Source organism: Cydia pomonella, unplaced genomic scaffold, assembly GCF_033807575.1.
Source record: "Cydia pomonella isolate Wapato2018A unplaced genomic scaffold, ilCydPomo1 PGA_scaffold_173, whole genome shotgun sequence".
Classification (NCBI taxonomy): domain Eukaryota; kingdom Metazoa; phylum Arthropoda; class Insecta; order Lepidoptera; family Tortricidae; genus Cydia; species Cydia pomonella.
This window is the reverse complement of record NW_026907815.1, coordinates 312,502-339,807: the sequence shown is the minus strand read 5'-3', so window position 1 is coordinate 339,807 and position 27,306 is coordinate 312,502. Positions and strand designations below refer to the sequence as shown.

Below are 27,306 nucleotides of genomic sequence, written 5' to 3'. Positions count from 1 at the left end.
ATTTATACTGAATAAATAAATCGCGTCTGGTCTGGACTGTTAAGCAAGCAGTCTCATAAACTAATGCTACAGAATACATAACTAGTATGTACCAAGTCAAGTATATTATACAATATGACAGAGACGTATAGTCTCCACGGTTAATACATTAAGTTTGGAGATATATAAGGTCCCCACGGTCTGAGAAAAATAATATATTAAACATAAAATTGGATTTATATTTTATAACAGCTCTTCTACTTTATCTATTAAGTCAAACCAGCGAAACAGATGTGCGTGAAACGAATCGTTACTACTTCGCTAAATATCCGTCAGATGTCACTGGAGTTTTTCAGTCATATTGGGTGGTGATAAAATATTTCACGTGAAAAGAAACTAAATTTCCCAGGTAATATTTCAAAGTTATTTCCTCTGTTTTCCTTTATTATGTGATGTTTGTTTATTTCTGATAATTTGAAAGTAATATGTCGTTCCAAAGAGGTAAGTAAATGACTAAAATTGACATTCGACAAGTGCCGATTGGAATTTAGAATTTCATTGAATTTCTGCTATTAGTGATGTTCTTTTGTCTGTAAGATTAATAAAACAATTTTTATAGTAATTACGTAAGTTTTTGATTAAAGTGAAGTAGTCCTGAAGGGAGTTTTCTCAACATTTCCCGTTATGTAACCCATGCTATCGATTGTCATAACGTAACCTTATCATTTTATCGTCTGGTAAATAATTATCTATAACCTATTTAATTGGTGTGCCAATTCATTCGTATTGGAAATAAAAATCTATTTAAAACCATAAGGTATAGTAACTTTACTTCATACTGCAGTTTTTTTTAGATGGTCATATATTTTCCTTGTACTGTACACATACAAAGTATTACATCGTAGGTCATATTTAACGAGTCATTTCATAAAGAAGAAGGATAAATTATTCTTAAATATACTAACATGCATTGTTTGTATAAATAGCTCAATAATAAAAGTACAACTAAACTATGTCCCGTTTCAAGTATAAAACTAGAGAAACAATTAATGTTTGTGTGGTTACTGTTTTTTCTTCTATAGTAGGGTGGTCCAAAAATATAAAGTAATTAAAATTTCTTATCAACACGGGTTTTTTATTCCAATATATGTAAAGATTATCCACAGCAAAATTTAGAACACTTAAACATTTAGAGGTTGCTATAAATGAAACACTTCTGCCATACGAAATTGTATCTTTGAGGGCTCTTTATACGTTTTATCTTTTAGTTATTGTTAAAAATATGGCGGTTGATTTTTTTACTTTTATGTTACTATGCATTTTTTTTATTTGTATGAGGATATCGCAAATCACATAATCATAGCGACCAATAAATCATTAGCAAATGAGTTCAAATTTGGCCGATAGATTACTATTCCGTAGTATATTAGTAAAGAGAGCCCTGTGAAGATAGAATCTATTCTACTTTTTTTTTCTCCATACATAGTTGGACCACCCTATTCTATAGCTACATATTTAGCAAACCTGCAAATATTCAGTAGCAACATTTATAAAATAAGCTGCCAAAATGGCCTTCAACTCACTTTTTCTTATGCCTTCTTGTGATTCATTTATATATACATTTTCTATAATTATGGCATTCATAACTTAACAGGTTCAAAATTATCAGGAACTTGCTTAATAAATCCATTAAATAATGATGAAGTAATTGTAGGTGTCAGTATTTTTTTTTTTTAGTATACAATCATTTTAAATCATATATGAACTGACCTTTTATACAATTAGTGACTTGTACATGTATTGTCACCATTGAATGTCTCAAGCACTTGCCATATTTCCAGTATGGCTAACTACCTGATGCGCCGAGTGCTGTTAGATGCAGTCCGCGTTCCTGCTGGCACCCGTGCCATGAGCGAGCTGTCCAAGGTAATGTCTTATTGGAAACTAGGTTCTGATCAGGGCTTGTGCACAAATCACGAGAGGTTCGATAGGGGGGAGGGGGGTCACGAAAAAATCACGACAGATCATGTTGGGGGAGGGGGGGCTATAAGGTAACCTCAGGTGTATTTTTCTACAGTGAACACATAAGTAGATACTATTTCTCGGTTTTGTTAAACATAAATCGTCACTTCGCACTTGAAAATACCGAGTCTATTTTACGAAATTTTGCAACGCGTATTATAAATATACATCACGTTCATAACACAAATAGAAAAATAAACAGTTCATTATATTTGGGGGATAGCCTAGAACCTCACCAAACGGGAGGGACGGGTAAAAAAGTAGCTGAAAACCCTCCCATGTTTTGTGCACAAGCCCTCGGATGTTTGCCAAAAATACCCCATGTCCTGCACCGGCTTCAAACTATCTCCATACTAAACTTTATCTAAATTGGTTTAGCATGAAGACTATTAAGAGGTAACAGACAGTAGTGTTATATTTGTAGGGCCAATTAAATAAATTAAAAAATGTACGGTGGTCAGGCTTCACAAGCAATTTAACACTGATGTTTTTATCTATCCTTAAGCAGATGAACGTTTTTTTATGAAACACATATTATCACACAACAACACAACACAACAACAAGCACAACAAGAAGCGTCACCAAGGAAATAAACCTACGTAGGTTGTTTATACCGAAAGTCTGTAACTACTATGGAAAACGTACTCGAAAATATTTAGTGCCCATGATTTTAAATATATTACCAGAGCAGTTAAGATCCTGTCAAAACGTATCAAAGGTTGTGTATAAAAAACGATTAAAAAAAGCATTAATGCTTGGACTGGAACGGGTCACATGATTAATAGGCCAACCGATTGCTTTATGTATTTATGTAAAAGGAAGTTAATACCTTGCACGTGTTACCGTAAAATGTATAATTATGTATAGGTAGTATAGCGCTAATATTAATACACTCGGGGGCAGTGGGATGCTGCACCCTGATAGCTTCATTATCCCACACACTTTGTTTAGCTTCACTCCGTGTGTTTGTTGTTTTCCAGTATCTGGTTGAAATAAAATCGAGCACCTATACCTACTGTTCCCATGACAATGCAGTAACAGACTGACTAAATAGGTAAACAAACCTAGTTAGATAGTCTGTTATTGCTACTAATGTTTATGTTAGCTTAATGTTTATCTAGTCTGCCTGTCTAAAGCTATTACAATTGTTTGTAAGAAATCGCACTCGCACTATAAATATAGCTATAAATCAAGTAAGCAATAACTTACTTAACAATGTTGGAGGGTAGAATAAGTTTTCTGCCAACAAACTGCTATGCAGTTTGGCAGATAAGCGATCATAGCCGATGTAATTTCTCTTTTATAAATAAATTAAAACATAGTTTATAACCAGGAAAAGGGCTCTTCATCCTAGAATCCATTCCCTCACCAGGGTGCAATGAGGGTTGCAATTTAAGCGGTCACCATAGCCTTTGGGTACCTGCAACTGCAGGGGTGTTACATTGGCGTTCCCGACCCCATTAAAACAAACACTGATTCTAAATTGATGACCGGTCTGGCCTAGTGGGTAGTGACCCTGCCTACGACGCCGATGGTCCCGGGTTCAAATCCTGGTAAGGGCATTTATTCGTGTGATGAGCATGGATATTTGTTACTGAGTCATGGGTGTTTTCTATGTATTTAACTAATTATAAATATTTATATATTATATATATCGTTGTCTAAATACCCTCAACACAAGCCTTATTGAGCTTACTTTGGGACTTAGTCAATTTGTGTAATAATGTCCTATAATATATATTTTTTTAATATTTAACATATCCAGTGTCATTACATTTTTTTTTAATTTTTTGCTAATGATATTATTAACTTGATGTGTTCTTAGATCGGGAGCCGCGAGTGGGTCGGCTACGGCTTCAACGGACAGCCCAACTACGTGGACAGGCCCGACTTCCCCCTGCCCGCTGTCCGCTTCCGCCCCGACACACCCGACATCAAGGTATGCTGTTATTCCCTAGGGCCGCGCGCGACCGACGGCACCGCTGTCGATCAAAACAGATTAATTCATTTAGATCGAGCCGTTGCGAGCGGTGGTTCGCGAGACGAGGAAGATCTTAAAGCCATGATATCTAGCCCTAACAGGAAGTGGAAAGCCTGGTCGTGAAGCCGTGATCTAAAGAGATGCATGCCTTATTAAGATCTACGCCTTTTTAACTACGACGACACCATCACTGGCCTCGCTCCAGTCCAACTACTTTAACTATTTTTCTAGCATAAACATCGTAATCCATGCTATTTTGATTAAATCGTCGATCCACCTTGCCTTCTATTAGTCCCCAGATTCGGCCGCTTGGTTTCATTCAGCCGCCATAGGATTTACGACTAAAGTGCCACGCCCACTGGTAACTTTCTATCATTTATGTCCATGACCTTGATTCTTCAGTGGATTTTCCCAACCCAAGCTTTCCTCTAAGCTTTGTCAAATCTAACAAAATATTCAAAACAGGTCCTCCGTGAAAAGGAAAAGGGTGACTGGAAGAAGCTGACGTTAGAAGAGAAGAAAGCACTGTACCGCGCATCCTTCTGCCAGACCTTCGCAGAGTTCAAAGCTCCTACTGGGGAGTGGAAGGGAGTTGTCGGCTGGGGACTCATCCTGGCCTCGCTGTCTGTCTGGATCTACATGGGCATGAAGCTGTTTGGTAAGTAGACTGAACCAGACCTTAAGTTCAAGGTTCCACTGGGGAGTGGAAGGGAGTTGTCAGCTGGGGACTCATCCTGACCTCGCTGTCTGTCTGGATGTACATGGGCATGAAGCTGTTTGGCAAGTAGACTGAACCAGACCTTAAGTTCAAGGTTCCACTGGGGAGTGGAAGGGAGTTGTTGCCTGGGGCTCATCCTGGCTTCACTGTCCGTCTTGATCAAAGCTGTTTGAGTAGACTGAACCAGATCTTGAGTTCAAGGTTCTACCGGGGAGTGGAACGGAGTTGTCGGCTGGGGACGTCCTGGCTTCAAGGCCTGTGTGGATCTACATGTGCAGGAAGTTAGTTGATGAGTAGATTCAGCACACTTTTATTAGACCTTGATCAAGTGCCCACTGCGAAATGGGAGTTACTTAAAATTTATTTGAGAACCTTACAGACAAGCGTTTTGAATAAAACAACCATACTTAATCAATTCATCATTTTAAGAACTACGATGCCACACAGATGGTAAACCTATAAAAAAACCTATAAACCTAATAAATAAGTAAATAAACCTATAACACCCCAAATGTTGTCTCAAAACAGTACATATTCCCAAACTAAATTTCCCATGTCTACAGTGTACAACCCGCTGCCCGAGTCCTTCAGTGAAGAGAACCAGAAGGCACAGCTGAAGCGCATGCTGGACCTCAAGATGAACCCCGTAGACGGGCTCGCCTCCAAGTGGGACTACGAGAACAACCGCTGGAAGTAAACTGACACTCGAGGTAACCGCTTTTTTTTATTACGAAGCAGCTTCAGTTAATATTATTAGTAAAGGATGTATGTGCGTTTCTACAGAAACTGCCTGCCTTATACAGTTAGGAGGCAACAGGAGTGGTCATTTCTCCATACAATCGTACTCGACTGTTTCCTCCGTGGTTTTTGAACCTAGAGCAGTGATTTTTACAACACATTATTATTACTAATATCTGTGTCGGACTGTTTTGCTTTTATTGATATTTTTGTTTCTTAAGGCGCTAGTGCACTTCAAATATTCGCAAAAACGGCCTAATTTACTAGGCCGCAAACAGAAGCATGGTATTCAAAACTGACATCAATTAGCCTTAAAAGCAAAACAGTCGGTCAGATAATTTCATTACCAATTAGATCTCAAAATTTCGTTACATTTGGTAAAGTTTTAAAGGAGGAAACAATCGAGTGCGAAACATTTGAGATTTTTATGCAGGAATTTAAGCCTAATCTGGCGTTGTCCTTATCGCACTAGTTTTAGAAGCCGCTTCCGTTAGCGAGACGGATATATTCACCTAAAATATTGAAATCTCAGCTCCCGTATCCTCTTAAACTGTGGAATCAACTGTCGCCCGCGGACGAATACGACCTTCAAACCTACAAGAAGATAGCATAATCCCATCTTACGCCGGCAACGCACTTGCAATCCATTTGGTGTTGCAAGTGACCATTGGCGACGGTAATGGCTTACCATCAGGCAATTCGAATGCTCGTTTGCCTCCTATATCATATAAAAAATACAATAGCTCTACAAAATGATGTCTCTAAGTGTACAACAATTAACAGCAGACGACTAAAGAATGGAAAGCGCTCCCGCCATCTGTATTCCCTGATAAATATGACCTCGGTCTCTTTAAAGCAAGAGTGAATAGGCTACTACTGAACCGGTGAGCTCCATCTTAGGCCCTGTCTTCACTTTCCATCAGGTGTGACTAGGGCCAATCGCCGATCAGTTTATAATAAAAGATACCTGTGAATGAGAACTGTCGTCAAATACTTTGTAGCAACCAAAGTAGCCAAATAGTTCGGTACACCATATATTTAGTATGGTGTACCGAACTATTTGGCCACTTTGACTGCTACAAAGTATTTGACGCTGGCTGTACATAATTGACTGAGAAAAGTTAAAGTCTCCGTTTCAGTTTGTTCGGCTGTTCTGCTCTACAAGTCGTAATTTTCAACTTATTCTAGTGAAATTGTGTGAGCAGGTTCGAAAAATATATAGTTTTTTTTTTTTTACATTTCTCATGCTCTGAAAATGGGTCGTTGCTGTTATAAAAGATAATACGTTTCTGCTCTAGAGCACTGTACTTTCTAAGTACGTTTTTTTATTTTCTTTTTTTTACGATAAGTAATCAATTAAAACTTTGGTTTTAAGGGATTTGTTGTACAATTTCCATTATGATAATTAACTTCCCATTCCATAAATAAAAGATATTTTTACCTAAATTGTTAATTGAAAGTACCCTCAAGAAATACTACTGAAGTTTATACTTTGCCGTGTTTTTTTAACCCTTTTCCAGGCCGCACCAATCTACAAGGTATTCTCAAAAAAGCCAAATATATTCCAATAAATCCAGCTTTGATGATTAATTTGAAGACAAGTAACATTTACTGAGAGTGTAATCTAATTTGAACCTTAAATCGGAATGCTAAAGTCGAAATTCTAATGGCGCGTATGTGGTCGATAAATCGTACTATGCCTGGAAAAGTGTTAAATGCACATGTGTTTTCCTTTCCTCGTATTCGAAATGAAAAGTAGAATATTTAACTAGGGTGGAAGGCTCCATCAGTCTCGGTCTATAGGCGAACAACCTAGAGGAATGGGTGCCTTTCATTCCTTGGTTAACAATCTACTATAGTTTTTTTGAAGTGAAAACTTCTTTAGCGGCGCTGTGCACTTATTGTGATGGGGAAAAAATTTTAAACTCGCGTCAGGTCACGCGACTGACAGATTCGTCAGATTGAAAATTCGTAAGACGGACACGTGACCTGATCGAAAAACTGTTACAATGTCATTGAAGCCAGTAGTTACATTTTTAATGTAATATAAGTTGTCATGTTTGTGTACGATAGCGCAATAAATGAATATTGTATTTTACCACATAAATGATATTACTTCTATACTGATAATTAAAGCAATTCATGCAAAACTATTCCCTAACCATTCCAAAATATCAAAAATGCACAACGTTAATATTCAAGTTTTCACTTCTGTCGGCACTTCCGGAGTGCTACCCGTTTTTTTTTTTTAGTTTACAGTGGATATGGTAATTTTCCCATTTCTGTTTCAGTTGGCGTGGTGCTATGGACCGGCTTGGGTAGAGTAGACAAATGTAAAATAAGAACTATCTCTGTAAGATAATAAATTGTGATTCCAATCATACAACTCTTTCATTACTTCCATAGCCTTGTTAAATCATTTTTTTTTTTCACAACTGCCCAAATCTCCGATTTTGAACCTTTAAATAAAGTTCTTATTTAAAAGGAGTAAGAAATTTTGAGATTTGGGAGCCTGTAAACATAATTTTGGTACTTTAGGCTCGGTACATTGGGAATAATTAACATGGCGTTATTTATTCCCGTATACCCTATACGGGATATTATCGAATACTGTAGTGACAGCAATTTGTATGAAACGGCCAAGCCACATATTTTGCCTAAGATCTAGAGTTTGTGAAGATAAATAAAATAAATGAATAAATATTACAGGGATATTCTTACACAAATTAACTATGTCCCACGATAAGCCAAGAAGGCTTGTGTTGTGGGTATTCAGACAACGATATATTATATATAATATACAAATAATTAAATACATAGAAAACACCCATGACTCAAGAACAAATACCTGTTCTTACCGGGATTCGAACCCAGGACCATCGGCCGACCGGTAGTCTGGCCTAGTTAGGGCTTGTAGAGTTAAAAGATTGGCTCTACATGAGATGTGATAATGTTTTGACAGTGCGAGCCTTATGGTTTCGTCTTGGCAACATTTTACATGAAAATGTTTTGGTTGTAGGAAAAAAATTACGCCGTGACGTGAACCTATACTCTGTATCTTTAGATATTTAAATAAAAGTAAACAAACAATTTATACATTTTCAGGTAGTTAAGAGTATAACATTTATTGGTTAACCAACCGAATACAAAACCGCCTGGATCTGTCACTGAACGACCTGACTTTAACCTACATTATTTGATCATGTAATGTTTTCATCTACCCTCAACTGGCTTAAGGAGCCATTTGAAGGTGGATTTCGTTTACTTTTATTTAAATACATAAAGATACAGAGTATAGCCTAAGAATAAGTATGTGAATTGTGACATTTACTGCTTTGATTTCATTTAACGTTTTTTATATGGACTACCTACATTCGAATCGATATTTCGAAATATATGCCCGGTCGTTAAATTGAGTATATCGTTTATTGTGTAAACTGAAACTATATAAATGCCTGTAATTTAAACTTGCAAATATATGCTCACACCGAGAAGATAGTCTGGCAAGCCATTTCCGTCAGTAGAAAAAGACGGCAAAATTAAAAAAATGTAGGTGCAAAGGGTTATCGTCCCATAGAAAATTTGAATTTCGCGCCTTTTTCTACTGACAAAGTTGTTTGACAACTATGGTTTAAAAATAATACAGACGATTATTGTTTATTCGTTGTGTGCAAAAAAAAAAGGAATCGTTAGTAAAATAAACAAATATTGGGCATGGATATTCTGTCTTACACAAATTGACTAAGCCCCACTGTAAGCTCAAGAAGGCTTGTGTTGTGGAAACTCGGAGAACGCTAATTATATAATACTTAAATACAAAGAACACACCCAAGACTCAACAACATATATATGTGCTCATCACACCAATAAATGCCCTTACCGGGATTCGAACACCACTTTCGAACCCACTAGGCCAAACTGGTCGGCAATTTTAAAAGTGGTTGCAATAAAATATGTAAAGGCGCTTACTACTTGACTTGCGTCACACATTTCACAGACAAAGGGCTAAAATAGGAAATACATTATGATCAGGCGCGGATACAAGATTTGGCTTAGGGGGGGGCCATTTTGAGAAAATCATATATTTTTGCACAGAAAATAAAATTTACTCAATTTAGTAATGTGAGAGCCAGGGTTTTAGGGGGGGGGCATTGCCCCTATGGCCCCCCCCCCCCTTGTATCCGCGCCTGATTATGATACAAGTGTGCTGCGTTGGGCATCACACACGAGGCGATGTCTATAATTCCCAAGGCACGCGTGTTTTATACGACGTTTTTCAGCACACTAGCGAGGAAAAAACCGAAAGTTATATATTAATCAAATTTTAGTTGTTGATACAGTAAAAGTTCAAAATCTTTCATAAAAACTGCCACGGCTGCAGCTGGCGGCCGGCGACCCGAGTCCTTATTGTAGGTATAATCTACTCGACCAATCAAGAAGGCTCCGTCTCCATACATATTACTACAAACAATAAGCTCATGCTAATTTCACAAAAATTGTACCTACTCGTACTGTGAACAAACAAGCAGAAAACAAAATCGATAAGTTAGTAATTGCTGTTGCATTATTATGTTTCACGTTGAAATTGGTGTAGAGTTTATGACAAGGCAGTAAAATAACAATAATTTGTAGAAGTTGTTTATTTCATTGGGACCTATTCGTAGACAATACTTGCAGAAGTAATTTCAATTTCTAATTATAATTTTCAAAACATGACTAAATTTGAAGTGATAATTTTGTTCGCCGTCTTGAAAACAATGATCATAACCGCATTTTCGGAGTCCACAGACACACATATGTTTCACCAAACTAACGGCAAAATACTAGAAATCCTTGATGACTTATTCATTGCCTTGAGAATCAATAGAAACTTCTCAAAACTTAAAAACGTACAAGAGTATATGTCCAAACACAGTTTTATACAAGAAGCGCTTTATAAAAACCATAAACAATATAAAGAAATACGCGATATAAGTAAAACGAATATTAGCCATAAAATTGCTTATTACATTTCAAACATTAACGAAGTTGTTGACGAAATGATAAGGAATGAAATTGTAATAAAAGACGAAAATTACCAGATTAAAAACAATACACTCAGTGAGAGACAAGACTTTGTTAACTTAGCGCGAAGATTTAATTTAAATGTCAAAACACTGGCTGCACCTGTTCTTAAGTTACCAAGTAAGTACACTTTACATACTTACCTACTTATTATTAAAAGTTTAAAATGAAGGTGATGACGATGACATATTTTGTCTCACTGGATATCTCAAAGTAATTAGACTAATTAGCCACATTCACAGATGCCTTAAAAAAATAGTAAAATATTTAGTTGGCGGGACGATTTGAATGCATTTCAGCGGAATTGGCGGGATCTTGCTCAGAACAGGGAGGATTAGAAAGAGAGAGGGGAGTCCTTTTAGCGGCAGTGGGACACACAAAAAGGCTAACTACTTATTTAACATCATCATAGTTGTCAAGTACTAGTTAATGCAATATAGCGGTATTCATTTATATAACCATAAGTTTACTGGATGTTCACTATTGGTCTATTGTTCTCAGGTAAAAAACACGTGTATAAGTAGATATTAGATAATAAGCATCAGTCATGTTTGTTATATGTATAGATTTAAGAGCATGTAGACCTAAGAAGTGTTTATCTGTTAGTAATCCTAAATACCGAAAAAGGAAATATCAAAAAACTCCAGATACAATCATGACGAGCGCCTACAAAAATAAAAGTGCGTTCAAATCATTACAAACAACTCGCCCTCTTGGTTACATCCACTGCTTACTTAGATACCAGAAAAAATTAACGAAGACTGGAAGTATCCAATACAAACGCAATATTCGCAATCCTGATCGTTGTAGACCGATGCACGCTATTCAGCTAATATTACAGACATTCATTTGTTGCTTAGGCACAAAAGCTCTAAGCAAAGATGAAGCGCGGCGTATCTTCGAAGGCAGCAGCACGGGAATCAAGCGGTACCCGTTCATGGTGAGCGTGCATGTGGCGGGGCACTTTGTGTGCGCTGGCTCGCTTGTGCACGAGAGCTTAGCGCTCAGCGCGGCCTCCTGTCTCATACGGTAAGCAATTAGTCGCTTTGGGCACAGAGCCATTGCCAACAGGAAGCGTATCTTCGAGGGCAACCAGCACGGGTATTATGCGGTATCCATTTGTGCTGAGGTTCGTGGCGTAGGCTCGCTGGTACATGATAACTTAGCTCGGCCTCCTGTCTCATACGGTAAGCCATTGGTCGCGTTAGGCTCAGAGCCATTGCCAAGATAAAGCGATCTTCGAGGACAAGCAGCACGGGTATCAAGCGGTATCCGTTCGTGGTTAGCGTGAACGTGGCGGGGGGCACTACGTGTACGTCGGCTCGCTGGTACGTTAGAACTCAGCGCGGCCTCCTGTGTCATACGGTAAGCCATTGGTCGCTTTAGGCACAGAGCCATTGCCAAGATGAAGCATATCTTCGAGGGCAACCAGCACGGGTATCAAGCGGTATCCATTCGTGGCGTCGGCTGGTACACGAGAACTCAGCGCGGTCGCCGCGGTCTCATACGGTGCGCCATTGGTCGCTTTAACCACATGGTCATAGCCAAGATGAAACGCGGCGTATCTTCGAGGCCATCAAGCGGTACCCGTTCATGATGAAGTGCACGTGGCGGAGCGCTTCGTAGATATTAGTTATGTACTGAGAATGTTTTTTTTTTTAAAGTAACCATATTTTTTGACAAATTCTTAGTTGGCTACAGGGGTCTTACAAAAAAATCTCCTAAAAACGTAAAGCTGTATTTTTGGTATTTTTTTGTAGTCCTTGGAAAAATGTAAAACTATGTTTTGCAAGTAAAAAAAGTTGTGCTCCCTGCTTACTTTTCGAAGGGCTACAAAGGAAATAGGTGCTTTAATCCCTTGGTTTAACAATCAACTATTGCCTATGCCTTATATAGCCTAATTATTTTATCCCCCAGTCCTTCAGATTTAAATGCACACGTCCAAATCCGCGTAGCCAGCGACTTCGTCAGCAAAATGGGCCACCTCATAAACATAGACGAGCACATCTTCCACCCTCAGTTCGATCGGACCACTCTGGCTAACAACCTAGTGCTTTTACGGACAAAGAAAGTAAGTCTACCTTATTGTACCTAAACCATTGAACCTGTCCGACTTAAACACGTCCCTCGTTGCGACAATTCTCAAAAACCTGGGAGACTGCATGAGACTTTATTTTCGGAAACATTTGAAACTTTCCGCAACTTGCAGACCTAATTCTATGCTGCTTCACCATTATTTTCGCGCGTCCAGATTTTGCGAATGGGTTGCGATTGCGCACACGTTTGCTGCAGATTTTGCGCGAACATGCGTGCGCACTGGTGACGAATCTGCAGATCTGGCCGCACATTTAGAATTACTTAGAATAAAGACAGGTGCTAGAGCTAGAAACTCTCTATCAACGTTATCATGGTTCGTTAAAAATACTTGTAAGGAAACTTGGATAGTCTAGACATGGCTTGATAGCTACCGCCGCCATATTTTACGAACAGGTCGTTGATGGTGCGTAGCTATCCAGCTAACCCAGCCTAAATCAGATATTACAGATCACAACAAACATCATTGTCCAAGTTACCGCAGGTGAGCCTTTTTGAAATGTTGATAAACGCTTATTGTAACGACTTGATGAAGTTAGATAATAGTAAAGAAAGTAGTCAAATTGCAACCCCTTCTCCCAATAATATATTCTTTATTATGAAAGGCACTGCGATTTAGAAAACAGCGCGTAGTAGCCATTCAATACGACACGGCGGCTGCAAGCGCTCTGAAACCCAGCGTTGAAAACGTCGTCATACTGGGCTGGGGTCGAAGAAAGGTGAGTGTCCACTCGAAACTATAACCATAGATAAAATAACAAATTCTCGTTGTAGACGTAGCTGTTTTGTCAGCAACAGCCTCGTAAAGCACGCATCACGCACGCTTCCTAGCGCCCTTAAACGCCCTTTGAACGCCAAGAACCCTTAAAGGTGTCGTTACTAGTCGTGCCCACAGCGCCAAGGACATCTATTGGTGTCATGACGGACGCTGTCAAAGTAACCTTTACGCTTTCGAGTATGGTTTACATTTTAGCTCCCTTGCGCCCGGGATCTTGGCGTTTGAGTGATGTTTGTGTTTATGACATAAAGCGTTCAAAGGGTTAAGGGCTCCACATACCTTGCAACAAACCGCATACAATTTGTTAGTGAAGTGAGGTTTGAATTTTTTTAGCTAGACTAAAAATGTAATTGATATAGGCAGATGAAGCAGACCTGCGTGTAGAAGACCGACCGCTTTCGGAAGCAAAAGTCGAGCTTTACGACTTTAGTGCCTGCCAGTATATCTACACAAAGTAAGTTATTGCAAAACTCTTAATGGCAGAATAGATAGGAGTCCACATAATGCGCTATGTTGAAATGCATACCTACAAATGCTTCCACTGATTAAGAGTGGAATTCCATTTTACTTCGGTCGGCTAAGTTGCCTCTGTTTCCGCTCGTTTCCCCGTTTGGTGGAAGGCGGACATTATTATCGACTGTAGGTACTTTTCTAATCACCTTACCGACTCATCAAGCATTTGTAGCTAGCACTGTATGAAGTCGTGTCCATCTACCATTACACTACAGAGCTTTTATTCGGTCTCCATCATCAAACCAGCTTGATAACATTGTATTGTCATCGGATTTACTCTCAATCGAAAAACGAAGTAGGAAAAAGTCATATTTGTTAGACAGGATGAGATTACAGACAAGCACAGAAACAAGACAAAGTAAATATTGAGCTAATAAAGACAGAAGTTAGTCTGGTCTAGGAAAGTAGAATTAGTTTTTCTGTCATTTTTAACTGCTACTGGCACGATTGGCTGACCCGGCTTGAACAAATATCAAGATACAGATTTACAAATAAAAAATATGAGATAGTAAATAATGTTTCAGAGATTTCGTTACTGAGAAGGCTTTCTGCGCTGGGTTCGTTGACCGAGGCGCGGGAGCATGCAATGTAAGTAGCTATCGCCGTTATACCGTCACTTTATACCTTATTACTCCGTCATTCTTGGAGATTAACCACCCCTGAACTTGACACTTCTCTGCAAGACTGGTCCAAAGGCCTTTAGTAGTCAAGCGCATGTCTTAATCGCCTCAGTGTCATCATATTACAAAAAAATTAACTTTTACTTTTGTCATGGGCTCCTGTATGTACGCACTTACTTTTTCCATATCAGAACTGTTGAATCTCACCGATTAAACACGCCCTAGCAGACTCCAGTCTACACGACTTTTCCGGCAGTGACGGATTTGCCCTAAGGCATAGTAGACCCGGGCCTAGGGCGGCAAGACATTAGGGGCCGCAGCAAGGCGGCAGTCTATATGATGAATGCTGAGAAAGGGGCGGCTAGTCGTTACCACAGGGCCCGGGGCCTAGGGTTATGACTGCAAATCCGCCACTATCTTCCGGTTTGCCGTCCATAAGTAGACGGTTTACCTAATGTCAGCAAAACCCTAGCAGAAGCAGATCCCACAAAGCTATTTCCACATCAATTAGGGGTAATTGTCGGTTGGCTTTTAAGAGGAGTATGTATTCAGATATTTCTACTTTTGTTTATGATTGACAGCACGATGCCGGCGGACCGGCACTGGTGGACAACGTATTGGTCGGAGTTATCAGCTTCGGTTCCCCACACTGCGGGGCCGCAGAAGCACCCACAGTCTTCACTCGACTCGGTCTCTACGACAAGTGGATAAATAGCGTGTTTCAGAAGCTCACCCAGGTAACACACCACGGCACTTGTTGCCAACGTAATTGATCTGAGTTATAGTTTCCCCCAGTTTTTCTCATGCGTAGCCCTATATGTACTTGTAGATGTCCAGTGTTTCCTGCTACTAGTTGGTGCAAATGTTTGCCTGCCATTGATTAGCGTTTGCTATTCATCGTAATTTTTAATTGTATTTGTAAAAAACGAAGGGTGTGACAAGTGTTATTTCAATACAATTTGGGCGATTTGACATTTTAAGGTTATAAATTGTAAGATGTCACGTGTCACCGTACCCATCATGTTTAAAAATATACTAGTCTGTGCAGAAAGAGAAGAGTCGTAGAAAGTATGGGTTCCCTTAGATTTCACGACTCTCTCTTTCCGCACAGACTCTATAAAGATTGAATCGTTTACAGAATTCAGAAATCACCTCCGAGACAAATGAACTGAAGGACTTTACTGACAACTATGTAAAGGATGAAATACTGAACGTAGACGAAGCCATGAAGGATGTATACCGAGAGAACTTCAACGTCAATGACGTACTTTACGGGCCAATAGAGACATTAGACGACAACGATAACCCTATGGTATTTAACCAATCATTCTTGCGAGATTTTCCCAGCGACTCAGATTTGTTCCCTAATCCAGAATTTGTGGCAAACTTACCTCAACCTGAAACCTCGAAACCAATTATCCCCGAGATACCAGACGAGTACTGGAGGGATATCTCGTCAAACGAACAGACAGATCCGACAGACGAGAATTATGCACCTGAAGACCAGTTTGGTACACGAACAGAGGCTACAACAGTTACAAATCTAGCATATGGCTCACAAAGCATTTACGAAGAGAACGACGATTCTACAAATGAATACACTACAACAGAAGCAAGTGTAGGTGAAAATTACTTTGTCAATAAAAATAATGAAAACCCTGAAGAAACCTGTGCTATGGAATATATTTTATGCAAAAAAGGTATTAAGAAAGGACCGAAAGCTTCTGAAAGTATAACTCAATACCCAGGAAGAGATATTGAACTAAAGCAACCAATAAATACTAAAATTGAGAGTGCTGAAGAAGATGATAAGGCAGTTATTGTAATGTTGGATTCTGGTACTACTGAGAGAATTGAAGTGCATAAAAGCGATCCGGTTTACGAAAGAGGGTTTAAAATGTTAGCAGCTAAGATTCTTCAAGCTCGGGAGCTTGTTTAGACTTTTAACAAGGTGATCTTAAACGATATATTCTTTTATTTGTTATGATATTGATAACGACACATTGATGATGACACCTTGTATTATCCCCAAATTAAATGCACCTAAATTTCAATATTGTTAATGAATTGTAGTATTGGTGGATTTGGTAGTGTACACTATTTACTTAAATGATATTAATAAAAATTCTTACATTGGTCCGAAACGTATATTCAACATAGTACTCCAATAACAACAGGACTAACTGAACTCCGATCCTGCAGCTTATTTCTGAAACAATATACAAATACCTATAAATGGGGTTGGCCGGTCGAAGTATTAAACAGATGGCGCCATCATAGCTTGCCCTGTCAATCCCTAGAATTGTGTCAAATTCTTGTTTTTTTTTTGAATTTTGTGACCTGGATTCCAGTACTTTAAGCCAAATCTCATAGAACAAAACTAGAGACAGGGGCAAGCTATGATGGCGCCATCTATGCAAACCTTTGACAGTTGCCAACCCCATTGCACTGGTATCCCTAAACAGTGATTTAGTACATGCATACATATACCTGAGTGAATGTCACGTACCCGGCACTTTTCTGGAATGCCCCATTTATTGCTGAGCAAGGCCCGTACCTACATTTCATGCCGTTGACAGAAAAATGACGTCGCGCTACATAGGGTATGGTATGATTCCAATTAGCATATTCGTAATAATTAATAATGTGTCAACCTCTTTACGTAACTGCTACATATAATTGACAATCAGTAGGTACAGAAACGTCTCACTGGCTTTCGTCTAATTGTCACTCAACTAAATAATAGATCATTGACTCATTAAATAATACATAATTTTGATTTTACAGCGTATTTTACGTAACAAATATTTCTTTTTCTACGCGTCTATAGATTAGTTATTTAAATTTGTAGTGAATAAAATGACATGAATCTAGTATTTAGTATGGATCGGGCATGAGTGGTGGGGAAAGTCCGAAGCTGAACGGGATAGTGCTATGTATCTTTCAGTAGGAGTAGCAGAGAAAGCGTTATTATTGTTTATCCTTGTTACAGTTTCATTTTTTTATTCCCCATCGTAAATTTTAGTATGGTTTATGGCGGGCAACAAATAACCCGACCAAATTACGTAGGTCGGTTTGGGATGTTGTCAGAAATGTTAAAACGTGTTTTTAACCTTTGGTATACCTAGGAGCAGATCTGCTCCATATACTTATATTCAACCAAATTCAACTTAAACATGAAGATGTCATCTTTGCTACGAATAAATTGGCAAATATTGTCACATTGCGTACCTATGTTCTGTCCCTCACGGGAGCACGCGCTCGCTTACCTTCCAGCAGTCGTTTTCGTACTCCCAAAGCAAGGACAACCCATCGATCGACTGCGTGGTATCTCGTTCATATACAATAAAACTATGCCTATTACCATCCAGTAATCGTCAAAATCCCACAAAGACTTTAGGACGTCGATCGACAGCATGAGATCTTGCTCATGCGATAATTCTTTTTGTTAATAAGTCTCTTGATCAGCAGCTCGGCTTGTACAATACAGAAACTTGTGTAGATTTTTTAGGCTCGCTTACCTTCCAGCAGTCGTTGTCGTAATCCCACAGTGAGGACAGGCCATCGATCGGCTGCACGCGTAACTCCAGCATGCGGCGAAGCTGCGCCATCCGCGACTCCAGAGAAAACGAGTCCGGCCAATTGGGCTCCGCGACTGCAATCCACAATTTCATTCAAAATTGTTAAAGTAACAGAAATGATTTCAACAAATATATGTTAAGACGCCTGAACACTTTTTTAGTTCCGATGGCTTGTTTTGATGAGTTTTTCGGAGTATAATACGAAATAGTAGATTGATGAAAGGCACTCGTGTTAGAGCGCCAATCAGTGGCGTAGCATGGGGGGGGCGGAGGGTGCGGTCCGCACCGGGCGGCACTTTGCCGGGGGCGGCGCTGCGGAGGTGTCAGTTAAAAAAAAAAAAAAATTAATTTAATTTTTTTTTTAATATACTTAAAAAAAAAGTTAATTTCTTCCAGTGTTTTTTCGTCATTTTTTTGTTACCAAATCCGGGTACCTATGCAGGTTCTATGCATGGGTGATGCAAGCACGAGGTTTCTCAATAACTATTATTTAGGAAACTTATTTCGTTTCAATGTTATTTTAAATAAATGTCTCCTTACGCATTCTTTGTACTTCACCGTAATACGGCAATGACAGACCGTCGTTTCACATGACTTTGAGTAAAAAGCAAGATATAAAAACAAGCTAGCGAATTGCTGCAGCTGCCCCAATTTTTCGATTTCGCGGCTTCTCGTATGAAACTAGGCAGTATATACTAATATAATATTTTGGTAAACGGCCTTTTGAGCTAAAAGATACTGGTAGAAAAACATCAAAGATACGCGTTACGCGTACATTGTTGCAACACGAATTACACCTTGGAGGCAATCGACAGCATTTTTTGCTTACAGAAAATAATGATTTAACGATTACCGATGACTGTTTCATTGGATATATTCACAAAGTTAGCGAGTAAAAAGATTTAAAAAAAAAATTTAAACGGTGTTTCGTGTCAACTATACTGCTCAAAAAGTTAGATACCCGGAACGGAACGAGTCCTTTACTCCTTTGGTGGGCGGCAGCTGGCGAGCCTATTGCACTTATTACATAGTAATACTGATTTCTCCATTATTCAGATTATTCTATTAAGTTTTCTCTGTAATGTTTCTAAGTAATATTCTACCTTCTATTCTATGTCAAAAAATGTTAATTTCACTTTTCAATTCAATAAATAATACAATAAAACTAATAAAAGTACTCTTTTTACACCATGCCCAAATTTTTTATAATGGATGACAAAAATAAGAGGGCGGCAAATTTGGGATCCGCACCGGGTGCGAGTGACCTATGCTACGCCACTGGCGCCAATAGGCCGAAGCTGAAATAATGTCTTACATTGAACGCCAAAAACACTTAAAGGTGTCCTAACTAGTTGTGCCCACAGCGCCAAGGACAACTATAGGTGTTATGGCGGACGCTGTCAAAGTCTTCATACTCGCTTGCTCCTGGGAGCTTGGCGTTTGAGTAATGTTTATGGTATAAAGCGTTCAAAAGGTTAAACACTCTACTTTTAATTTCGAATACGAGGGAAGTAAAATACATGTGTTTTTTAACATAATTAAGTATAATTTATAATAGAATTTATTGACTTAAATTCTTCAATTAACCGTTTAGGTAATAATGTGGTTATTTAAGGAATGGGAAGTTAAATATCAGAACAGAACGGAAATTATATAAAAAATAAATTTAAAACCAAATTTAAATTGTTTATCGTAAAAATAAAAATTGTATTTGGAAAGTAAAATGCTCTAGTGCAGAAACTACATCACTTTCTGCAAACTTTGACCCTCTTTCAGAACATGAGAAATGGAAAAAATTTAATATTTACTATTGCTCATTTTCCTCTCTGGATTATTATTGAAAATATTATAACACAAATTGTTGTATATCAACCACAGCTATACCCTTATTACTTATTACGTTTGATTTGTTTCGATTTTTTTTTTTATTATTATAAGAGTTAGGAGCATGTATAAATTTGTATGAATTCTGTTTTTCGCTCCTAATTTTTACAATAATAAAAAAATCGAATCGAAAAATTGGCAATATCCAGTAAGGAAAATGGGGACTACGCATCCACTTTGGGGCAGCATGGATGCTAAATTTAAGTAATTATAACTAATTCCCTCGTACATGAAAACAAGCCTGATTTAATATTTCAGAGGTAAGTATTTACTGTTTCAAAATCATTCGCAATTTTCGAGAACTAACATCAATCAGTTTTTTGGGCGTGGCGCTGCTGCGACAACTGCTCTGAGCAGTCATTGTAGGTATAATCTAGTAAGTGAAAGAGAACAATCGGCAGCATATGCGTTAGAGAGGGATAACGTGACCTTACGCTGTTATACACATCGGTTTTGTTCGACAGTGAGAATTCTGTAGGTACAGTCAGCGTCAAATACTTTGCAGCAACCAAAGTAGCCAAATAGTTCGGTACACCATATATTTAGTATGGTGTACCGAACTATTTGGCCACTTTGACTGCTACAAAGTATTTGACGCTGACTGTACGTCATACTTATTTAAATTATAACCAGGGGTCGGACAAAAAGTGCGGATGACGTCAAACCACTTATAGGATGATTTCAAATAGTATTTTTGATTTTCGTAAACAATTATCACTTATCATTTATCAACCTCTTTATTAATCGATATCGCCACTTGAAATGAGTAAGTACGTTTTTGACTGACACATTGTCAATCAGATGAACAATAAATTGACTTCGTTATTGTTTAGCTATTGTATCTTCACGATTATATTTAGCTAAAATTTATATTTACTAATGTATAAGAAAACGCTCTAACATGTCATCTTTACTCGAATATTGTGGCAATCCCACAGACCTGTTCTAACTAATTTCAAATAATTATACCTTATGGTAACAAGTTTCGTGAAATTTATTTTATTCACTACATCACCCTACCACCTGTATTATTAATTCCATGGATTTATTTACGATTATTTTGTTACTTCATTAATACTACTTTGTTACTACATGTCACACGGAAGTTTAAATACAAACTCAAACATCAAGATTACGTCATTTTTACGTCATCCGCACTTTTTGTCCGACCCCTGATTATAACTATGGACCAGGCAAGGGGGGGAGAAAGATCACCGAATGGTCAAGAGTAAAAAACCGGCCAAGTGCGAGTCGGACTCGCGCACGAAGGGTTCTGTACCATTACGCAAAAAATCGGCAAAACAATCACGTTTGTTGTATGGGAGCCCCCATAAATATTTATTTTATTCTATTTTTTAGTATTTGTTGTTATAGCGACAACAGAAACATATCATCTGTGAAAATTTCAACTGTCTAACTATCACGGTTCATGAGATACAGCCTAACCCACGACTCGAAGAACAAGCCGGCGCCCAGCACGTTCTCCAGTGGTGCGTGGGGTGATGGAACTCTGAGAAGGTCTGGCAGAACGATTCTCTATAACGCCTTCTTTTCCTCTATTCTCTGACATAAACCCTTTTTTTCTCTTCTCTGATATGATCAAGAAAACTGCGTATTTCCTATCTAAAGGCCGCCAACGCACTTGTAGTCCGTTTGGTCTTACAGGTGTCCATGGGTAACGGTAATTGGTTACCATCAAGCGATTTGCATGCTCATTTGCCTCCTATATCAAAAACAAGAAAATAGTATTTTACAGTACATATGGGGCTACTTTATAGCACTAGTGCGAGAAGTAGCATATTACGTTACTGTGTCGAACATTTAAAGGGCCATATGTACTGTAAAACGTTGTACGATACATGTGCGAATAGGTAATTCGCAACTCGTGTCGATTTAAAACACTCCCTTCGGTCTGGTTTTAATTTATCGCCACTCGTTTCGAATTTCCTATTTTTCGCACTTGTATCGTAATGTACTATTATGCAACAGTTGTATAAGAAGGGTCAAAAAAGGCGAGTGGCGTGAGTTACAATGTGAGCCGGAGCCGAAGGCGTAGGCAAACATTGTAAAGGAATACGCCACGAGCATTTTTTGACCTACTTATACAACGTTGCATACAATATTTTTCCTACGAGTCAACAAAAATAAATCTTAATTTAGGTAAACAAAGCAAAAGTATATCGCCAAGACGCGCGAGCATACCTTGTTACGCGCCCGGCCCGCCGCGGGCCGTGGCCGGCCGGTCAGCGACACCTTCTCGTAACTCATGAGGCCCTGGTACTTGCTACTTGCTAAATTAAATTTTTGGACAGTTTTTTCTCAATTTTGGCCACCGTAGCCTACGGAGACTAACAAGCAACGCTAAGCGGTCTTCGTAGTCTATGGGTGTTGCTATATTACGGGTGTCACATGCGTGTTTCTGACTTATGAAGTAATTATTTTTACTATGCAACCAAATGAATATTTTGTAAGTTGGCAGCAATGCACTTAGTTTAAAACTGTATTCGTTTTGGTTTTGTTAGGTTGGTAGCCATTAATCGCAGTAACGTTATAGCGATTAAAAGCACAAGAGCTTTTATGAGGAATAGACAATATAGACTTTTCTTTAAACCTTTTATGTATGTTCTTATATTCGTGTTAATGAATGCATAATAGTATTTTATGCAACAGTTGTATAAGAAGGGTCAAAGGCGAGTGGCGTGAGTTACAATATGAGCCGGAGCCGAAGGCGTAGGCGAACATTGTAAAGGAATACGCCACGAGCATTTTTTGACCTACTTATACAACGTTGCATACAATATTTTTCCTACGAGTCAACAAAAATAAATATTAATTTAGGTAAACAAATTACAGCAAAAGTATATAGCCAAGACGCGCGAGCATACCTTGTTACGCGCCCAGCCCGCCCCGGGCCGCGGCCGGCCGGTCAGCGACACCTCCTCGTAACTCATGAGGCCCTGGTACTTGCTACTTGCTAAATTAAATTTTTGGACAGTTGTTTCTCAATTTTGGCCACCGTAGCCTACGGAGACTAACAAGCAACGCTAAGCGGTCTTCGTAGTCTATGGGTGTTGCTATATTACGGGTGTCACATGTGTGTTTCTGACTTATGAAGTACTTAATTATTTTTACTATGCAACCAAATGAATATTTTGTAAGTTGACAGCAATGCACTTAGTTTAAAACTGTATTCGTTTTGGTTTTGTTAGGTTGGTAGATAGCCATTTATCGCAGTAACGTTATAGCGATTAAAAGCACAAGAGCTTTTATGAGGAATAGACAATATAGACTTTTCTTGAAACCTTTTATGTATGTTCTTATATTCGTGTTAATGAATGCATAAATGACAGATAACAGTAGAGGAGTAGGAAAATGACAGATAACAGTAGAGGAGTAGGAAAAAGAGATAATATAAGGTGGGTTACTGAGGTTGCGGTATATCATCTGATGCCAGAACACCCACGACACGAAGAACAGGCCGCCGCCGATGACGATCTTCCAGTGGTGCGTGGGATGCTGAAATTCCGAGAAGGTCTGGCAGAACGACGCGCGGTACAAGGCCTTCTTCTCTTCGCAGCACAGCATCTTCCAGTCACCGCACTCTTTTTGGCGGAGGGCCTGGAATTAGTATTATAAGGTGGATTGAGGTAACTGCGAAAGCGAGTTTATTTTGAAAATGGTAAATATCTACTAAACACACATGTAACTCCTCCGGAGACTGCTTACCATCAGGCGGGCCGTATGCTTGTTTGCCACCGACGTAGTATAAAAAAAACTAAAAGCAAGGTGCCTGGGTAATACGGGACGCGATACTCAAATACGGTGACAGTCCTGTATATACGGGACGTATGGCAACCGTCTTTCTCAAGCACATCTGGATCTGGTTACGCATGAGCGGGAGCGAGAGCGAATCGATTCCTTAGATACCTACTTACTTACTTACTGATGTGGCGCAGCGACCCGAAGTGGATTTTGGCTTCCGACACCGAAGACCGCCATTTTTTGCCGACTTCGCTAACGTCTTTTTGCACTTCGTCTTTCCAGCGGTATCTAGGATGTCCAAAAGATTTTCGGGCATTTGGTACGCCAGAGTACGCCCTCGATCGTCACCCATCCGGACTACGAGCCCGATCCATCGTAGTCTGGCGGCTTTCATTTCTCTAAGGAAGTTGGGCGGTTCTATTAAGTGTGAATAAATGCCTACAAAAAGGGGCTTACCACAATATCCCTAGTGTTCTCCTTAAACCGGATCGCCGGGAACGGGAAGTGCGGGTCATCTTTGTAGTTGTACCCCCCATTATGGCCATACCCCACTACATCCCTCGTCCCGATTCTGCACCGATTGGTAATATTTCTAGCTTGCCGGACGGCCGGGTTAAACCGGGATTTTAACATAGCCATTGTTGTCAGACTGGCAATAAACAAAAATTGACAAGTCTGAAATCGATTTGAATTGACGTTTTCGCTTTTGTGTTAGCGGCCGGTGACGTAGAGTTGAAATAGGTTGTAGTGAGATAATTGTTGTTGTCGTTCTTATAGGGACCGTGCGCGTTGGAGAGTCTGCCATCTTGTGGCCTGAATCGGAACCATAAACATGTACATTTACACGTCACGTGTTTTCTTGTGCATAGTAGGTTCTGCCATCTCGTGGGCTACATCGGAACAATAAACATCACATTTACGCCTCGCGCCAAAAATCTGACGGCTCCTGTGCTGCCTCCTACAGTTCATGCACGCTCCCTATAGTTTTTTGTTTTGTTTGAGCATTGTTTGGACTTATACGCACGAGAGTTTAAAAAGCGTCGCGTTAAAACCTAACCTTAAAAGTACCACACGTTAAATACTCCAAATTTACTTTTAAACGTCTCATGATTGGTGCAGTTACAATACAGATAATAGGAACTAACTAACTTAAAAACTTAATAGTTTCCATTGACAGCACTCACAACATTCAAAACCGTCGAGTTTCTTATCTTCGCCTGTGCTACCTATTTTCGCCTAGTTTGACATAAGTTGCCATTAACAAAATGTTTCTAATGGAAGCCTTACATAAAACTGCTAAATACAAAGTATTTTTATGGGTGTCAACATTCTTCAAACAATCTGCGGCTAACTTCACACAGTTGACGTTCAGTGAGGTTTTTTCGCGACACCGACCAGACGTTTTTTTAAGCCAGTGTTTTAACTTAAGTTTTAAATAGTGATACGGGCCAGGTAATGTTAAACTTTTTAGATGATTATATCCTATAACTATTTGTTTTTCAAATGAAACTATTATTTAATGGCTAGCTTACGTTTAGAAGTCACAAGTGGATAAAACATTGGTGAGGGTACTTTGCGTCCATCTTGTTGCCAAATTTCGCCTACACCTAGGGTTGTCAAATTTGTTGTACCACATTAATTGGTGGATGACATTACTTGTTTCCAAATTTAAATATTTACTTGTGTTTGGTTTTTCGGAAATGGCTTTAACAATTTGGAGGAAAGTCAATAAGTAGATTAGATTACGGATGATTCCGAATGTGGGACAATGGACGAATATATCGCGGCGTATTTACAACAAGAAGAAGAAAATTTATAACCGCCGATACCTTTCGGAATTTCTGATATTGGATATGTCATAGAGGACGATAAGAAATTAAATACAGGCAACTGGGTTTTGGCAAAGTTCGTAACCAAAAAGAGTGTAAAGCATTTTGTAGGAAAAGTAATAACTATGAAAGGTAACGTCCCCGAAATCAAATTCGTGAAAAAAGTGAAAGAATCGAAATTTAATACAGGATTCGTATTTTTCTACCCAAGGGTTGATGACATCTGTACTATGAAGCATTTAGATGACATTCTTTTAATGTTGCCCGAACCAAAAATTTCTCGACGGGGACAAATTGTATTCAATACCTAATATCAATTTGAGTAAATACAATTTATAGTAGTTTCCAAATAAAAGTACCTACCTACCTATTGGTTTTTATGTCTATTACAAGTTGATTGAAAGTTGAGACTTAATTATTATTTAAGTGTTGATATAAGGTTTAAGAAAAGCTGACTGAGATTTAAGACTTAATTATTATGTAAGTGGAAATTTATTAAAGAATATAACCCAAATGCCTTTATACAGTTCCTGTTGAAGACCTTAGTACTTAACATGATTTTAGACTGATAGATTTTGTTGAATACTATTTAATGCCAACAAAATGGCCATATTCTGTATAGCAGTCGCAAAATTGATATGTTATTACTTATTTTACGTGTAAGCCAAAGTCGGTACTATTATTGTTATTCGTAGTGCAAACGCAATAAAAAGAGTATTTAAATTAAGAAGTAAATATTTTAGTTTACGCTATATGAGTATATGCGAATGTTTATCTCTACTCTTGCCGATGTTGAGTAGATATTTTTATATGTCTAACTTTGAATAATAAGGTTGATTTGATCTTAATTACTATCAAGAAAGATAAGCGAAAAGAGATAAGTTTTTTGTTTAAATATTAAACAATTTTATTAAAAAAAAATTTTTTTACTTATAAACCATTACTCCCCTTTATTTGGCATGTTGGTTAATTTTTGGCAGCCCTAGCTTCACTATAGAAAATGTATGTAAACAACTTCAGTCTGGTACCAAACTTCGCCTACCACACCGTTTTTAAAAAATATGCCTAGTCTGGTGGAGTTAAGGTTCATAGTCTATTAACACATTCCAAGGAGATAAGACTTAACACGCATAAGTCACAGAATAGTTTATTATTAGCGGTAAGGCATGCCATAGGCGAAGATTGGGGAAAATACCCATACTTCGCCTATTGCCTTCGGGGCCATTTATTACCAAGTTAACCGATTAAATTCAAAGCTTTAGTGGTATATACAGATAGTCAGAAGTACTAAAAAACGTTTTTTTGCCATAACGCACTAAAATGCTTTCAAATTTGAAAGATATTTTGGGAAAAGTGTCAAAATCCAGGCGAAGATACGAAACTCGACGGAATCTAAATAAATGTTTAATGTAGACCTAATGAAGAATAGGAATAACCAGAGACCAGAGTCTCTATGACGACAAGAAAAATCATATTCAACATGTATATTCATGCATCTTGCTCAAACACATCTGGATCTAGTTACGCATGAGCAGGAGCGAGAGCGAATAAATTCGTTAGGTACCTATACCTACTTATAATAACTACTGGTGTAATCAGAATTAAAAACTATTGGTCTGCTAAGTAAGTAATTGGTAAGTAAGTTTAATATCGTATTTTCACAAAAGCGTTGTAACAACTTCTTCTTTTTAGGGTTCCGTAGCCAAATGGCAAAAAACGGAACCCTTATAGATTCGTCATGT

General features: G+C 38.6%; 3 protein-coding genes across 3 annotated transcripts; 2 read left to right on the top strand and 1 right to left on the bottom strand.

Moving 5' to 3' along the window:
• Positions 1 to 247: 247 nt before the first annotated feature.
• LOC133533521 (cytochrome c oxidase subunit 4 isoform 1, mitochondrial-like) lies at positions 248 to 7,825 on the top strand. The gene is made up of 6 exons (XM_061872504.1): positions 248 to 388; positions 1,821 to 1,905; positions 3,828 to 3,941; positions 4,449 to 4,641; positions 5,265 to 5,411; positions 7,731 to 7,825. The coding sequence occupies exons 2-5, from the start codon at positions 1,822 to 1,824 to the stop codon at positions 5,396 to 5,398; spliced, it is 525 nt and encodes a 174-aa protein (XP_061728488.1). The 5' UTR covers positions 248 to 388; position 1,821; the 3' UTR covers positions 5,399 to 5,411; positions 7,731 to 7,825.
• Positions 7,826 to 10,047: 2,222 nt separating this feature from the next.
• On the top strand, positions 10,048 to 16,473 carry LOC133533518 (uncharacterized). Its single transcript, XM_061872500.1, has 8 exons — positions 10,048 to 10,623; positions 11,364 to 11,532; positions 12,421 to 12,574; positions 13,203 to 13,316; positions 13,735 to 13,829; positions 14,413 to 14,476; positions 15,090 to 15,245; positions 15,647 to 16,473. Exons 1-8 carry the CDS (start codon positions 10,152 to 10,154, stop codon positions 16,445 to 16,447), a joined length of 2,025 nt encoding a protein of 674 aa, XP_061728484.1. The 5' UTR covers positions 10,048 to 10,151; the 3' UTR covers positions 16,448 to 16,473.
• Positions 16,474 to 16,641: 168 nt separating this feature from the next.
• Positions 16,642 to 24,402, bottom strand: LOC133533522 (cytochrome c oxidase subunit 4 isoform 2, mitochondrial-like). The gene is made up of 4 exons (XM_061872506.1): positions 24,192 to 24,402; positions 23,399 to 23,591; positions 18,030 to 18,163; positions 16,642 to 16,717 (listed from the first exon to the last, which is right to left on the bottom strand). Exons 1-4 carry the CDS (start codon positions 24,372 to 24,374, stop codon positions 16,712 to 16,714), a joined length of 516 nt encoding a protein of 171 aa, XP_061728490.1. The 5' UTR covers positions 24,375 to 24,402; the 3' UTR covers positions 16,642 to 16,711.
• Between the last annotated feature and the right edge of the window lie 2,904 nt (positions 24,403 to 27,306).

Excerpts from the sequence above, each read along its gene's own strand:
- LOC133533518 (XM_061872500.1), top strand. The coding sequence starts at position 10,152 with ATGACTAAATTTGAAGTGATAATTTTGTTCGCCGTCTTGAAAACAATG. Across the intron at positions 10,624-11,363 it reads ACCTGTTCTTAAGTTACCAA|GCACAAAAGCTCTAAGCAAA; the intron begins GTAAGTACACTT and ends TTTGTTGCTTAG. Across the intron at positions 11,533-12,420 it reads GCGGCCTCCTGTCTCATACG|TCCTTCAGATTTAAATGCAC; the intron begins GTAAGCAATTAG and ends TTTATCCCCCAG.
- LOC133533521 (XM_061872504.1), top strand. The coding sequence starts at position 1,822 with ATGGCTAACTACCTGATGCGCCGAGTGCTGTTAGATGCAGTCCGCGTT. Across the intron at positions 1,906-3,827 it reads CCATGAGCGAGCTGTCCAAG|ATCGGGAGCCGCGAGTGGGT; the intron begins GTAATGTCTTAT and ends ATGTGTTCTTAG. Across the intron at positions 4,642-5,264 it reads CATGGGCATGAAGCTGTTTG|TGTACAACCCGCTGCCCGAG; the intron begins GTAAGTAGACTG and ends CCATGTCTACAG.
- LOC133533522 (XM_061872506.1), bottom strand. The coding sequence starts at position 24,374 with ATGGCTATGTTAAAATCCCGGTTTAACCCGGCCGTCCGGCAAGCTAGA. Across the intron at positions 23,592-24,191 it reads AGAACACTAGGGATATTGTG|GCCCTCCGCCAAAAAGAGTG; the intron begins GTAAGCCCCTTT and ends TACTAATTCCAG. Across the intron at positions 18,164-23,398 it reads GATGATATACCGCAACCTCA|TCGCGGAGCCCAATTGGCCG; the intron begins GTAACCCACCTT and ends TGTGGATTGCAG.